The sequence below is a fragment of the Pan troglodytes genome, chromosome 5 (genome assembly GCF_028858775.2).
Source record: "Pan troglodytes isolate AG18354 chromosome 5, NHGRI_mPanTro3-v2.0_pri, whole genome shotgun sequence".
NCBI classification, from domain to species: domain Eukaryota; kingdom Metazoa; phylum Chordata; class Mammalia; order Primates; family Hominidae; genus Pan; species Pan troglodytes.
Genome location: NC_072403.2, coordinates 59,151,248 through 59,168,187, shown reverse-complemented (window position 1 = coordinate 59,168,187; position 16,940 = coordinate 59,151,248). Strand labels below are relative to the sequence as shown.

The 16,940-nt window shown below is 40.5% G+C and overlaps 1 protein-coding gene across 11 annotated transcripts in view; it reads left to right on the top strand.

Moving 5' to 3' along the window:
- The window catches only part of ELOVL5 (ELOVL fatty acid elongase 5), a 140,759-nt gene that overhangs the window by 40,122 nt on the left and 83,697 nt on the right, over positions 1 to 16,940 (top strand). For 9 of the 11 annotated variants that reach the window (XR_002944140.3, XR_002944139.3, XM_024356979.3 and 6 more), the window contains 2 exon segments: positions 11,686 to 11,751; positions 15,436 to 15,623. Coding sequence is in view for 8 of the 11 variants with exons in the window: in XM_024356979.3 (XP_024212747.1) it covers positions 11,694 to 11,751; positions 15,436 to 15,623 (246 nt within the window). In the remaining 3 variants the exon portion in view is untranslated. 11 annotated transcript variants of the gene reach the window in all.

The following is a 16,940-nucleotide window of genomic DNA, read 5'->3' as shown; positions in this document are numbered from 1 at the left end:
AATAGAGCCAGAGCCCACATTTCTCAACCAGTGTTCAGGTTCTTCCTATCACCCATCTTGCGTCCTTCCAAGGAATGTATGGAATTGTCCTTGGCCAAACATTTGATTTGGCAGCAGCAGCAGCAGCCTGTCAGCAGTGTTCCATACTGCCCCAGTTCAATATGATGAAACAGGGAGTTACTAAATTCCTTTCTGTGTCCCAAGAACAGCTACTAGGGATTACAAGGAGCAAGACAGATATGTTCCTTGTTCTCACAGAGCTTTATAGACTTGGCCACTGTTGACTCCTGGTAGTAATGGTGTTATGGATCTCCTCTACTGATAGTAATATTTCTGCAACAGCATCCCCCAAAAAGGAGCTTACCGCTAAAAAATCCATCAGGTGCAGGATGGATTAATGCATGCTTGTTATGTGTGATGTGTACCATGTCACACAGTGTTTGAAAAATATGAGAACTGATCTCTATCTTGATACGAGGTTTTATTTCAGCTTGAGAGATGGTTTGAAAAAATATGATTACCTCCCCCCCGGCCCCACCTGCGCATCCCCTCCCCCCAGCTGGTGAAATTAGAGGAAACAGGGAATTGCTACAGAATTTGTTGGAATAAAAAATAACTTGTCCTTGAGACCATCATCCTAGTCTAGGCCCTGTCTCTGTAATACAGTGTATGGATACCGTCTGGGTGATAAAAATTAAAGGGTGGCAGGGGATTTTAGTAAGAGTCCAAAAGCTTAATTTATATATATAGCAGTGGTTCCCAAAGCAGGCTGTTTCCCAGAATTACCTAAGGATCTTTTCAAAAAGATATTTCCTAGCATCTATTGAATTAGAATTTCTAGGAGTGGATCCCAAAAACCTGATTTTAAAGCTGTTAGGCGATTTTAAGATGCAGCCAGATTTGAGAGCCCATTGATATGAAACTCTAGAAAGTCATTCATTCATTGTTCCACTCATTATTCATTCATTCACTCTTAGTTTCAATGAGCATCAATAATTGGTCAGGCACAGATCCAGACACTCTAGCGATAAAATGGGAACACCAGAGGTTCTGCCGTTGAAGAGCTTAGAGCCTAATAGGATGTGGACAGATAAACAGGTAATTACAGTATAACTGATAATCACAGCACTTAAAAAATAAGCCTGTAATTTTATCACTGATTGAGATACAGTAGAAGTGATGATGAAGAGTATGAAAATGAGGTCAGGGAGGATTGCTGCCCCTTTACTTCCCATCTAGGTCTTAATTACAGAGATCTTAAAGAACTCTGTTACCAAACATCTTCTTCCAGACAACTTTTTTTTTTAACTTGATAATGTTATTTTAAAACTACATAGTTCTGTATCTTTTTCTCATAAAACTATATGAATTCAGGCAATACTAACACATGTTGTCACCATCTTTTATGTAAATACATGAAGATGTCCTCTTGAGAGACTGCATGGGGTATTTTAAGAATGATAGGCAATAGAGTTGGAGACGTGGTTCAAATTCTGGCTCCACCCAACCTCTGTGACTTTGGCAACTCAGCCCCCTGTTCAGTTATGGTAAATGAATAAGTTTATTGGCCATCTATTATATGCTAGTTGCCAGGAGTACAAAAAAAAAGGCTTATCAGATGCAGATTTATTTCTGCTCTGTACTAAGGTTGGGATAGACACTGGCCTGCTCTTCTACTCACAGAGAAGTCAGTGACCAGCATCTCCTTGACATTTCAGAGGAATTTATCTAGAGTCTTTTATAAATCCCCAGATTCACAAGTATCATTTGTGAGTCCATGCCAAATAGAAAATAACAGAGCTGTGAGGTATGGATGTGAGCACGTTTCACTGCCATGGACCTTGCAGGGAACTCCAGTTTATGCCTTAGCAAAACTTTTCCATAAACATTGAATATGAAATTGATCATTGTCAAAGGTCTCTGTAACGATGATGATAATAGAAACATTTTTACGGTACTTGCTGTGCCACACACTATTCTAAGCATTTCACATATCTTAACTCATTTAATCACATGAGGAAGTTAATGTAATTACCCTCATTTTACAGTCTAATAAACTAAGGCACAGAATGTTAAGTAACTTGCCCAAGGTTACACAGCTAGTAAGTGGTGAAGCAGGAATTTGAACCCAGGCTCTCTGGCTCCAAAGTGTGTGTTCCTAACCACTACCACCCAAAAGTGGTTGAGCCACAGATGTCTTTGCACACTGCTTACTAATTTGTACTGTGGCAGAGGTCATGTCTGTCTCTGTCACTTTCCTGTTCCTCACAAGCAATACTGCTTGACACAAAGTAGACACTCACTAAATAGTTTTTAACTCAGTGAGTCAACTGCCTTTCAAATGGCTGGTAGCCTGAAAAGCAGTCATTCTGAGAATCATTGGACACACAGAAATAAAACCAGTCAGGAGGATGACTAACTCCTGCACCTGATGGATTTTTTACCTTGCTTCACTGCAGCCTTGTGGGCATTAATTAGTTACTGTCAGCGAAGTTCTATGTGAAAGTGGAGTTCTAAGTCCAACTGCAGCAATCTGGCCTTCACCCACCAGCAAGGAGCATTCTGTGTGTGAATTATCGTTGTCTTTTTCCAAATAACAGTGTGCTTCACTCAATTAAAAGTTATCACCACTTCTTCTTCTAGTTTCAAAAGAAAATTAAGTTGGCAGCTTTAAGATGATAAAACTCTACAAGAGTAATTTTCTACAGTGGTGAACCCTTTTCTGAATGCTCATTTGTTGTGTGGATTGTTGTAAATGGTCCTTGTCTTGACTCTGCTGAGAACTGGGGGAAGAACTTTGAACTTGACTGTACATTCCGTCTTTAGCTGTGAATAAGAATTCCCCTAGAATAAAGTTCTAAAATCATGTTACCCTCCCGCCACCAGCTGCTGAAAAAATGTTCTATATCTGAGTTTTTTAAGATCAAGTGTATTTGTGTATTGCCTTTCAAGACTAGAATACATCTTTGTCTCCAAGTGGGGAAGAAATTCCCTTGAATGTTTAAGAGGTGTGTGTGTTTGTGTGTGTACATGCATTTTTTGTTTTTGTTTTTGTTTTTTATGGGCTCACACTTTACAAAGTGTCTTTACTGATCATGTAGTAGAAGAGAAGAGAGCATCTCTGTTAGAGTTCCAGATAACTAGCACTGAGAAAGTTTTCCCCGAGGAAATGCCATCTGTAACTAGGATTTAGTCCGTGTTTTAGGATGCTGCCATTGTGGAGTCAGGTGTGCCATTTTCTTTTCTTTTTATTTTGTAATAACAGGTGTATCTTCTCATTTATAGTATCACCAATAGATAATTATTATACTCATAGGACAGATTGGAGTACTTGCCGTTAAAGAGTTTGGACTCTAAGGAGTTGCAGGGTTTGTTCCCATAATACCTGAACACAGAAGTATCTAGCTCATGTAAAAGTTGAAGTTGCTGTATACTAAATGAGTTGTCTAGACAGCAACAAGAGGGGCCGTGGAGTGGAAGTAGGCTTTGTAACACCTAATCTGGGCCTTGGAGAAAGGGTTGGAAATGAAGGCAAGAGGACAGGGAGGAAGGACCACAGATAACAGCCACTGGTGTGACTCTCCACTTGTTAGAAGGATGTTAGAAGGTGTTAGAAGGATGTCCTTCTCCAGCGATGGTTAAAAAGTGCTTTTTAATTAACTAGTAGCAGCCAAGGAGCAGGAAGTGGAGGCTTCTGTGTTGACCCTAAACGTATTTTTGTACAACAGTTTGATTGTCGCAACATTTAAAAATTTCCTCTCCAATTATCCATTATACCAGAATGAGGTTGTTCTGCCTTCTTCAGCCGTGGAGCTAACCTGTGGCAGTGCTTTGTAGAACCTATCAGTGCCCCAGTTTTGCAGTTACTCATCTAAAACCCCAAATAGAGCTGTGTTTTTTGCCTTCATGTATGATATATGGCAGGAAAAATGACTTTATCAGAGAATTACAAGAGTTTGTTACTTCCTTAGAATGGAGGTTAGAGAGTATAGGAATTCTGCAGGGGGAAGAAAGAGAATAAGCATAGATTCAGAGTGTTAGGATGACAGTACACAATCAGATGTACCACTGTTGGTGCGGTAGATATTTTTGAGCCAAGATTTAATCCAGAGTTATCATTTATTTAAATGCCAACACTTTAACATGAATTCTGTCGTCAAGTTACTTTCATTTCTAAAGCTTGTTAGTACTTGGATCTTCTTTCCTTTATGGTCTTCACGACATTTTGAATTTTAACATTCCTCAGTAAGGTGTGGTTTTATTTGGGAACTGATTTTCCCAACCTAGAAAAATCTTTTTAAATTCTAGAATCAGGGTTGTGACTACCAAATTAAAACACCATTTAATTTTTCATTCTGTGTAACTGGCAGCCAACTTGAAGAATGTTCCCATGCCTGCCTAACACGAGTTGACTGATAAAAGTGATGGATGGGAATGAGAGAAGAGAAAATGCAAGGAAATCTCAGTCTGATCCCTTGCAGCACATGGGTTTGTAAACTCAGCTGACTCATTTTTAGGTGAACAATAACCGTTAAAAAAAAAGTAAAGCAGGATATGATGAAGTTAAGCTAGACAATAGCTAAACGTTTTTAAATCAAAAGGAATGTGACTTGACTGATACCACAGGAAAGGGAGCTTTCAAAGCAAGCTGACTGCTGCCTTAGAAGCCAGACAAACCAAGACTTGGCCCTAAAAATATCTTTACTGTTTTAGAGTCAGCAAACAGCCTGGTTGTGGGTTTAGGAAATAAACTTTTCTTTAATATAATTCTTATACCAACTCTTTACTATAATGTATATTTTTAAAAATCTTGATACCTTTTAAAACAGATTTGCCTTAAGATCCCAGTACTTTTCCTTTGCTGGGCAGCTTTGTCACTCTCTCCTACTCCAGGTAGAAATGGCCAAGATGCTTAATATTTGCACTCTCCTTGAGATGTACTTCATCTTGAGAATCGTGACTGTGCCTTCTCCTCATTAACCCCAACCACCTCCTTCCGTTGTTGCCACCTACCCCCATCCCCTCATGTTCTGTTGTCCTTGGGAGCCAAGTGGAAAGGAGGAGGAGGGGGACTGATTTGCTGTAAAGCTTTTTGTAGTGTCTTTTTTCAAACATGCTTCTAGCAACTAGTTTGATTATTAGTTCAAAGTGAGCACTGATGTTGACTTAACCTCCCACACATGATTCACCTGGGCATATACTTGCCCCTGGAGGGAGTTGAACAGTGGACAGATGGATTTTCCACATGAGCAGGACTCTCTTTAGGGATTTGGGTTTTGTTCTTTGTTCTGCTCGTGTTAGTATTTCCAGGTTTTTGTATTCCAGGCTGTGGTAGTTCCAGTCTTTCTCTCGAATTCAGGCCCAAGGATCCTAAAATTCTACAACACTTAGTATAGTACATGGGGAGGGAACTAGCCAGGAGCGCAGAACTGATCCATGGTGGTGGGGGTGAGTCAGACGAAGGTGTGCTGAACTCCCTCACACTCTCTTGCTCCTTTCAGCTGTATCTTTAAATATAGGGTAGTTTATAAAGAGAATGATCAGCTCCAGTCAGTTTTTTGTAGTGAGATACTTAAAATGAGACACAATTATAATATAGTTGCATGGTTACCAAAAACACTCCAGAATTTTATAATGGGAAGCGGCTTTTTAAATTAGGAGTGTCTTTTGGAAAATGTGCGTTAAAAAGGAATTCTTTAAAATTGGTTCTAATTTACCTGCCCGTAATCCATTTTTACTGTCATTATTTTCTGTGTGTGGCTCTTGAACTAGTGAATAGCTTTGGGAGACTGTTTTCATTGGGACTTTTTTTCACTGGGCCCTGTTACTACTCCCTGTTGTAACCTGTAATTCTGGGAAGCCCCCTAGGTTGAGTGCAGGTCAGAGACTCCTGGTTAAAGAGGATGGGAATCGATGCTTTGGCTTGGTGTCAGTGTGGTCTTTTTCCTGGGAAGTGCTGGCCACTCCCAGCCCTGTCCATTTTCCTGTCAGTGTGTGGGGAACCAGCCAGATCAAAGAATAGCTTATTCTTTTGCTGCATGTAGGACTAAAGCTCCTTTTCCATGGAGCCTAGTGCCTGGGCTTGGTCCCTGCTAGTACAATTGTACAGAGCAGCTGTGTTCCCACTTGACCCAGCTCACCCAGGCTGCCTGTAGTGTGATTCGGGTTATTGAGAAGTTATGTCATTGGCCCACCGTAGCTCAGAAGATAGGAAACCGCACCAGTGAGGCCAACCACAGACCTGGCAGTGTGATTGGGCATCTTGTGCAAAGTAGGTCATGCCGTTCCCATAAATCCAGATTACTAGGCAAAGTGTCAAGACTTTTGCATAGCCCTGTGCCTCCCATTCCTTTAGTACAAAAGAGTATAGCTCAGCCCACAGACCACTCAGCAAGTGCCCAATTTACTTAACAGGGCAGGCCAGCCTAGCCTGGTGATGAAGAATTCATTTGCTGAGACCTTTGTACTGTTCATGTGGCATAGCAGATGAGGCTCAGCAAGGAAGATGGGAATGAAAAGGGCACGTTGCTGGCAGGAGGGCTGCAGGAAGGAGGGTCAGGAGATGGTAGCAGTGTGAGCAGATAAGGATTGGCACCCTCTTCTGTTCCTAGCCCGTTGGCCACAAGCTCTCTGAAAGGTCTCATGAAAGCTCTCATAACTGACCTCTGTCTACTGCTGAGCAAGGCCTGGGCACCAGACGGAGTGGAGGACAGAAGGCCTCCCATTGTGCTGCCCACTCCTGTCATGGCTTCTGGTCCTTGTGCATGCCAGCCTAGCCCTGACCCCAGGGCCATTGTGCTCATTTGTGCCTCTAAATGGAACACCTTTTCCCTTGGTAGATGTGTGGCTTGCTGTCACCATTCAGGCTCTGCTCTGTTGCCACCTTCTCAGGCTGCCTTCTCTATGTTTTCCAAAATAAATTCCCACTCCATGATTCCAGCCCCTTTATTCTGCTTTATTTTTTTTTTGCTAACAGTTATTTTGCATATCGTATTGTACGTGTGTTTCTGTCTGTAATTAATATATGTTTATGGTCTTTCTCACCAGCCTGCAATCCCAGGGCCTTCAGGTCTCCGTGCCTAGCATGTGGTAGGCACTCGGTGTGTGGTATGAATGAAAAATGAGTACATGGTATTGAGGGACACTAGTTATGGGGCTGCCTTGACAAACATGAGGTTGTATTGAGTAAATGATGAAGCTTTTGGTGAAGGTGTCTCTTAGTAACCTGTGCAGAAACAAACAGCCTTGCCTGAGAAGATTACAGTATATATCCAATTGTGGGTGTGGTAGGGGAGAGTTTGGGGGAAATACTGAACATGCCAGAGTCCAGCCCAGAATCAAGCTTGGGATCCACAGATCAGGACTCTCCTGATTAGGGCCTGTTGTCCAGGGCCTACCTCTACCTGCCCCTTCTCCCTTTTCACTGTAGTCATTTCAGAAACAATAAGCAGGAACAATAATTTGAAAATTATTATCATTTCCCCCCATGTATCTGTTCTTTTAGAGAATGTTTTGCTGGCTCTTTCAATATATTCCTAAGTTTGATTGTGAAAAGTTCTGCAAACCTAGGAGAAAAATTCTCAAGCCGAGAAGAAATGCAGTCTAAGAACAGATGTACCGTTTTTGACAAAAATCGTTTCTTGCGTGTGCTTTTGTAGAGAACACATTTCATTTTATAAAGATGAAAGAGTGCTCCTGTGCCTGCCAGCTTCCACAGGGCCTCTTCAAGATGGTTTAGACTCAGATTATTTGGGACAGATGGCTTGTAACAGGATTCTTCAATATCTCCAAATACTAAATTCCACAGTCTCTTTTGGTAGCCTGCTGCTGGTTCAGTACTCTTGGACTGAAATTTTACCTTATGTTTAATCAAGCTGCTTTTCTGTTGCCGTGATGTTAGCCTAGATTCTCAAATTGGACTATGTCCTAGGCATTTGTTCTTATAGTAATAGGTCATTTATCGCAATTCCTGGGCTTCATATTTTTCCGGGGCCACTACTGTTACCCTCTCCACTCCTGCCCCACCAATCTGTACTTTCACTTTGAAACATTTCTTCACTCTTGTTTCCAGCTTCTTTATTTCCTCCTTACATAGAAACTGACCCTGACTACAGCCCTCTGAAAGATCTAATTAAAAAGTGAAATGATTGATTCTCTTATTTTTGTTAGACATATTCCTCCTGTTTGATCTCAGAATACTGTTGTTTGAATTTTGTTACAGCATGGTTTTGAACATATATTCAGCTTATATTCATATCATCATTCTACTGTCTGTTCATTTGCAAACTGGATTTTGTTTTTGCTTTACTATATCTGGATCCTTTTCCGCATTATGAATGTCTCATTTTTTCTAGGTCACCAGGTATGCTCCTTTATGTTTATCCCTATTTTGGCAATCCTTTGTATTAATATACAGTAGGTGCTAGATATTTGTGGATTTAATTAGTACATTCCTTTTAGTTTTGTCTTTCATGTTTGGGTAATATCTGTTTCTGACAAGTTCCTCTCCTGATATATTATCAACTCCCCCCCCGCCTTGCCCCCACCTTCTCTTGCTGTCTCTCTAGGGGTGTGTTAGGGCTTACAAGTGGACATTGTGGGTTGTCAGAATGATTGGAGCTCACTGATGGCATTTAGTGGACAGGGACCAAGGACAATTAATGATCCACAATGCACAGGACATTGATTGTTTCCACTGTAATGCCAGCAGTGCCCCTGCTGAGAAGCAGAGACAGCCGTGGGTGGTTGACAGTATTCATCATGGAGCCAATCCTGTGGCAGACATACATTCAGAAACATCTATTGGGGGCTTCCTACATGCCAGACACTGCTCTAAGGGCCTTATTTATATTACCTTATTTAATCTTCTTAAAGGCAGTTACTTTGGTCTTTTCCCCATTTTTCAGAAAGATTAAATAACTTGTCCAAGGTCACATTGCTAATAAGTGAAAAAAAATGGGGGTTTCAAACCCTAGTTTCTTATAATCTAGCAAAAGTCCGTTCATGCTTAATACCTGATTATTTGTACATTTAATGTGACCCATAAGTAAGTAAGTTAATATTACCCATTAGGTAATAGAATCTAGGTTTTAAAATGCCTTGGAGGAAGGTGTCTGTCCCCAGTGAGCAGCTTGTCCATCAGTTATTCAGTCCATTAGTCATAGCCTTTATGACCTTGTTCCTCCTTATTTCCTTTCATTTGGCTGTTTGGGATGCAGCCTAGTGGGGAGCAGGGAACCCTGTGACCTCCATATACATGGCCCACCATACATCATAGATGAAATTAAATTGTGTTAGTGTGATTTCAGTGTCACAAAATCATGATGGTTGTCTTTCAAAACTTGGATTTTCTAGATGACTTTCAGTAGATGTTGAAAAAATAGACACAGCCAAATTGTCTTTTAGCCAGTGCTCTTCCTGAACCCACCTTGGGCAGAACTTTTAATAGCCTTTAATAGATAAAACATTTCTTATTTAACTGTGTTTTAAAGAGGAATTCTCTTTACGAAACATAAGGCTAAACCTATTCTCTTCAGCACCAGGATTTTCTAGAATTTCTTGTCTCTCCTGAAGTGGTTCAATCTAGGGCAGGAAAGTGGCTTAGGACCAAAATGGCCTTTCTTAGGAATATAGTACATTCGTACCCCCTCATCGTCAGGGAGTACATTCTAAGGCCCCTAGAATGGAAGCCTAAATCTGCAGATAGTACCAAACACTATATTATATATAGTGGTTTTTTTTCCTATGCATACATACCTATAATAAAGTGTACTTTATAAATTAGGCAAAGTAAGATTAACAACAATAACTAATAATTAAATCGAACAATTAAGTAAAATAAAAGTTATCTGAACATGAGCACTTCGATCCTGAGGCAGTTGATCTGATAACCCAGAAGGTTACAAAGTGACTCAAGGGTGAAGAAGTGTCTACGGTGAGGATACGCTGGACAAAGAGATGATTCCCATCCCAGGCAGGATGGAGTGGGACTGCGTATCACGCTACTCAGAACCGTGTGCAATCTACAACTTATGAATTGTTTATTTCTGGAATTTCCCACCTCGTATTTTCAGACTGTGGTTGATTTCAGGTAATTGAAATCTCAGAAAGCAAAACTGTGGATTAAGAGGGGACTACTGTATGTTAAAATCTTAATTGTTGGATTGCAGAAGTGACCTTGTGCTAAGGTTGTATAACTATTGAGGGGCAAAGGTGGCTGACCTGGTTATTGGCGGATGGGTATGGGGAGCTGGTGCCTTCGTTTCCAGCCATGAATTGGTGTCAGCAGCCTCCCCAATCCCCCTTGGGCAGGAAAGCTGTCAGGACAGAACCCTGTTAACTACTTTGAAAGTGTCATTGATGGCTCCTCCTATCTCTACGTCCCATCTCATCTGGATTGACTTAATTGTAACTACTACAACCATTAGATGATTTCGTGGATAAAGTAGTTTATCTTAAAATTAGCCAGAGAATACATAACGCTTCAGTGTGGCAAGCCAAGGAAGAGAAGTATTGCTAAATGATTAACAGCTTAGTTAATAAAATCAGTTCTGCCTTTGCCCTTGGATGTTATAATATTGATGATTATTCCTGTAAGAAGAATGGCCAGGAAAGTTGGAAAATCTAGTCAGTATGCATATGAAAAGTTGATTAGCTACCCTCTACATGTAAATCTTAAATTGGGGAAGGTAGGGAGCTATAGAATCTTAGAAGATGGAGGTAAATCTTTAACTGGTATCTCAAGATGTTTTATTAAGTGAAAATAAGCAAGTAATATATACACACTTCTATATATAATAGTGTTTTTTTAGTTTTTTTAACTGTGATCCCCACAGTAAGAATATATTTTACATCACAGCTAAGTACATTATACTTATAAATATGATATAATAAAACTAAAGTTTTATAAAACTATATTCATTCTCACTGAGAGCAAAGCATTCTGATTCTCTATTATGATCAATTATTATTTTTAATGCTAAGTTGATATGATCATCTACTAATGGTAGATTTCACCCACAATTGTGAAAACATCCATTTAGCATGACCTCTTTGTGCTCAAAAGAGGAGAAATCTCTGGAAGTATATTGAAGAAATGTTACCATTAGGTTCCTTGTGATGCGTGGCTTGGGGATTGCGGTTGAGGGAAGTAATGAGATTTTTGCCCCTTTTTTAAATTTTTAATACTTGAATTTTTTTTACTGTAGATATGAAGTACTGTAAAATAATAATTGATAAAAGTAACAAGCGGAAAAAACTGTCTTGTCACTGTGGCATTCTGTTCCCTGATATGGCTCTTCCTTGTCTTACCTCAAGTCCTCAGTTGTTGCCCAGACAGGATCTCTTCCTGTCTGCCACCTCTCATTCCAGTTAGTTCCACTTTTTTCCCCACTGAGATTTCAGCTTCACGGAAAGAGTTTTTATGGAACTGAGAAAAGAAGTTCAGAAAACTGGCACTTCATTTATAAAGTGAACTCACAGAATTGTGTCTTTCCTTTTGATCTTCAAGTTAGATCTAGCACAGAAGTCACTTCTGTGAATTAAAAAAATTATTTTAACCTAAGGAACTGAACTTAACCTTGTCTGTAGCATATTCTTTGAAAAGAATTTATTCTTTTATGAAAAAATACTGTATAAAAAACATTTTGAGTAGAGATTAATCAGTATCTTTTTTTTTCTTAATAGGTTTTCAAATGGAACATTTTGATGCATCACTTAGTACCTATTTCAAGGCATTGCTAGGCCCCCGAGGTAAGGTGGTTTTTGGTTTTGCTTACCTTCTGCAGCATCACTCCCTCCCTATAGTCACTTGTAAATATTGCATGAGGAGATAGTAGAAGATGTTAGCATTTTCTATGATAAGTCTAAAACTTTATCCTGGATAACAAGGAATTTGGAGAAGTCTCTGACAGAGACACCTGCTGTGGGTGGTCCTCCGTTGACTTTAACTGGAGTTTAAAAATACGCTGTAAAGCTTGTAGCCTGAGAATACTATAGATTTCACCATTATCAGTGGCATTTTTTTCTCAATTCTTGGCAGTCTTTAAGAAAAACTAGTTTCCAAAATGCAGTGTTGCAATAGGAGTTTAAAACCTTTCCCCTTTTACAATTTTAAGGGCTTTTTAAGGTCTTCTCATTTTGTATCATGTTAACTCACTGGTAAATATGCACCTGAACCTTACTTGCTGTATCTTTTAGAAAGTAAATCAGCTCCATATTGCCTTCTTTTGATGTCATCTGTAAAAGTCTTTTAAAGTCTTTTCTATAAAGAACTTCTTAGGCTCACAGAAAAACTAGAAATGGCTTTTAAACAGACAAAAAGAATCTCAGTTTCTCATGATTTTTAAAACACAAAAGAAATAACAAAAGGACTTAGTCTATTAACATGGCAGAGATGAAATAATAGGTTTCATGTCACCTATGATAATAGTGATAATAGTGAAGGGGTGGAGAAAGAGTACAACCTCTCTGAAAGGCTGTTTTGCCTTCTGTTGGAATTAAAATGCACATGCCCTTTTACCTAGCCATTCTACTCCTAATACTTTATCCTGTGGCTAACCTTGATTAGTTATGCAATGATACATATCAGGATGCTCATTACAGCATTGTTTTTCAAGGAATCATCTGGGTGCCTGTCAGCAGGGGAGAGGTTCTGTAAATTAGTGTATGGCCCATTGAAAAGAACAAAAAAGAATAAGTTAGATCCATGTGTATGTGCTTGGGTTGGGATAGTGCCTTACTTTAGCTGTAAGGGACAAAAAATCCAACTCTAAATGGCTAAAATAATAATAATTATTATTAGCTTGCATTACCAGGTGGAGCAATTCCATAGTTATTTCAGGGACTGTATGATGTAACCAAGGATCCTTGTTCTTGTCATTTTCTACTTTGCCACTCCCAGGTATCAGCAGCTCTGTCCTCAGAATGGGTCCCCTACTTCACACAGTTGTAGGATGGCTACAGCAGCTCCAAGCAGCACATTCAGAGGAAGAAGAAAAAATGTTTCATTTGTGTGGTTTTAAGCATAAGGAAGTTGTTTCCCAGAGCTCTTTGCCAGCTGTCATCCCTCAAAACTCACTGGCCACAATTGCTTCACATGCCCGTGCCTGAACCAGCCACCAGAGAGGGGGTTAGGACCACCACAGATTGACTAGATCCTAAGGATTCTCTACCTGGGGCTGGAGTTCGGGTCAGGTGCCTGGGAAGCACTGTGCGGTGTGGGAGGATGAATATGTGCCAATTTGGAAAGATGAATATTTGTGGGAAAATGAATAAAGCAAAGTGTAAATCAGAGGTTTAAGTTAAAAAAAAAGAGGGAGATTTGTGTGTACTTATTGTTTGTGATATATATGTTCATACAAAATAACAGTCTGATGTTAGTTGCTAAGTGGGAACTGGTTTTCTTAAAATTGACAGCCAAGGCCCAAAGCTGAGAACAAAAGGTGTTGAGCATCCCCTTAAAGTCCCTGGGGCCAGCCATTTCCCTGAATGACTTCTAAGCACAACCAGTTCTGCTGGACTGACAGTAACACCCTCCGTGACCATAGCATAACTAGTGGGGATGGTGTGGAGGGCATGTCCCTCTGAAGCCAAAGCAAGCCAGCCATGAGAGAAATGCTGGGAAAGTTTAGTGTGTACAGTGCAAGAAAGGAAGACTGACTGACAGTTCCCCACGTGGACATATGCTTTATTGAGCCTGTTCTTGTTCTGTGAAATCAAGGTGAAAATGACTGGAGAGAGTAGCAAGATGGTCCAGTCTGGGAGGGGTCAAAGAAAGGGCAGAGCCAGGTGTGGTGGCTCATTCCTGTAATCCCAGTACTTTGGGAGGCCAAGGCAGGTGGGTCCCCTGAGGTCAGGAGTTCGAGACCAGCCTGACCAATATGGTGAAACCCGGTCTCTACTAAAATTACAAAAATTAGTGGGGTGTGGTGGTGTGTGCCTATAGTCCCAGCTACTCTGGAGGCTAAGGCAGGAGAATCGCTTGGACCCTAGAGGCAGAGGTTGCAGTGAGCTGAGATCATGCCACTGCACTTCAGCCTGGGTGACGGAGTGAGACTCCGTCTCAGAATAAATAAATAAATGAATAATAAAAAAATTAAAGAAATGGCAGAGGCTGTCCTCCCAACTGCTGCTTCTCTGAAGACGCAGCAGGTGAATGCTGCATGTGCCTCAAGTTCTGGAGTTGTGAGCCTTAGCGGGTAGTTAAGATTGAGGAGCCACAGGTTTTGGGGAACATAATAGCAGGGTTCAAAGGGGAGCATGCTTTTCAGAGGTAGCTTCCTGGGGTCAGCCAGAGTATGAAGCTGAATCTTTCAGGGGACACATAACACTTAGGGGCTCTGGCTGCCAAGGAGTTTCCCGCCATCCAAGAAGAGGTTGTCAGTTTGCTGCTGGCGGCTGACCTGTTTCCCTCTCCCTCCTCCCTGCCTAAGAAAAGGAATAGGGGCAGGAGAGGCCCTTCCTATACCAGTATCTCCTCTGGATCCGCCTAGGTCTTCGCTCTCATGCTACCACTCCTCAGTTTGTTAAATACTGCCCTTTAAATAGGCATTTATCTGATCATTGGTGCTTCACCTTCATGTTTTGTTTTGTTTTTATTTTCATTTTTGAGACGGAGTCTCACTCTGTTGCCCAGGCTGGGGTGCAGTGGTACGATCTCAGCTCACTGCAGCCTCTGCCTCCCAATTTCAAGCGATTCTCCCACCTCAGCCTCCCAAGTAGCTGGGATTACAGGTGTGCAGCACCATGCCTGGCCAATTTTTATATTTTTAGTAGAGATAGTGTTTTGCCATGTTGGCCAGGCTGGTCTTGAACTCCTGACTTCAGGTGATCCACCCGCCTTGGCATCCCAAAGTGCTAGGATTACAGGCATGAGCCACCACACCCAGCCCTTGTTTTGTTTTAAAATCATTGTCCTCTCTGCTGTTGACCATTACACTCATAGCAAAGGCTGCCTTTCTAATTAGTGCCAGTTTCACTAACCTGGCTAAGCAGCACGTTTTCTGAGTCTGCATGTGCTGGCCACACTTGCCGACTGACACACAGCTGAGATGGAGGACTTCAGAGTTCAATGACTGCCATTTCTTGGGTTTTATCACCCTATGTGTAATCTGGTATACCTGGTTAATAAATCCAATTAATGGGAAATGTAGCCGTCTCCTTGTTTTCTTCTTAAGTTCTTTGGAAAGAATATTTTTATTATTATTTTACTTAGCAAAAATCATGAATAATACATTGTTATTCAGAGCATGTAACAAGGAGCTTCACCTTGTTTGATAAGTATTGAAAATCCATGCCTCCTCTCCTGATTGCTTTATTGGAATTAAGAACATGAATACCAGGTGACTTTTATATCATCATGGTTAGAGAAATTTTTTCAACGTTTGAAAAGTTGTGAATGTTTTTATATATCATTAATTTTTTTTAATTTTTCAGATACTAGAGTAAAAGGATGGTTTCTTCTGGACAATTATATACCCACATTTATCTGCTCTGTCATATATTTACTAATTGTATGGCTGGGACCAAAATACATGAGGAATAAACAGCCATTCTCTTGCCGGGGGATTTTAGTGGTGTATAACCTTGGACTCACACTGCTGTCTCTGTATATGTTCTGTGAGGTAAGTCAAAGGTTAACACAGTCTTCCTTTCACATAAATGCACTCATATTGCTGTCCTAAATTGTATTCCTAAATGAGGAAAGGTGGCCGCTTGGGGTGTAGAGACAACTGGGCAAGCAAGTATCTTAATGTGTTTTGAGTGTGTTTTAAAATCGATTTTTCAAAATGTCAGAGTTGTTTGTACAAGTATGCCTTCTAGAATATCTAAAATAGAAGCTTTTGTTATTGATTCTTCTATTGTGTTTCGTATGATATTCAAAATTAAAGTATTTTCAGAAATACTCATGCAAGCAAAATACAGAGTGGAAAATGAACAAAATGTGAAAAACACATGTGAAAGCATTTTATTATTAAGCATCTAATAAGTGCCTGCTTCTTGTTTGAAGGTAGGGGAGGAAGGAAGTGGGTGGTACTTGTGTTTGGTATGTTTTGTGGCACGTCACCCTCTCTGATTGGATAACTTGTCAAATCTCAGTTGTTTTTTAAAAGCTAAGAGGAGTGTGACTGGTGAGATCTGCATTTAGGTTTTGAATTGTCTGTCTGAGTTCAGGCCCAGTTATTTTATATCACTGCAATGTTGAAAATCACATTTGATGATCTCAAAGGCAAATGTTATAGCTTAAAAATGAAAGAAAAATCAGAATCAACCCTTCTCTTCTCCCTATTTTGAAGGGGTAACACTATAGCCTTTAAAGCTAAAAGGGGGAGGAAAGCTTCCCTCTGGTGGTAAGCAGTTTGTGTACATTTTTCCAGGAAAGCCTACCCACTTTTCATTCTTACAGCACAAACCTATTTCTAACTCTCCTGGAGAATTAAGCCCTGGATAAAACAAACATTCAGGCACTCCTGTATAGGTTTTCAGTGTTTCATTTTGGTTTTAGTTCTTCAAGGAGTAGTAAAGAAGAAGGTAGAGGTGGGAGGAAGAGGAGAGATAGAAACATGGATCTTAAAATTAGTGTTCAGGGGTCAAAATGAATTCTCCATCAGCCTCAGGCCATGATGGTGTCTCCCTGTCCACGTGTGGTGGTGTGCAGGAGTGTGGGCGTGTGCAGGCATATTTGATTATCAGAGGTGTTGCAGCTGTGGGATATCTGTGTCTTGTTCTCCCATGTATGGTTCATAAGCCAAGGTACAGATATTCTGACTAGAATGGTAGATGCTCCTAGCATTACTTTTATGCTTGACATGCCAAGAAATGCTTACAACTCCTTTTTTTGCCTTTTTTTCTGTCCTATTTTAGAATGAAGTCAGTTTAATTAGCCTCCAAGATGGAGAGTTCAGGACTGGAGCCAGGGGAAGTGCACAGGAGTGACTCCT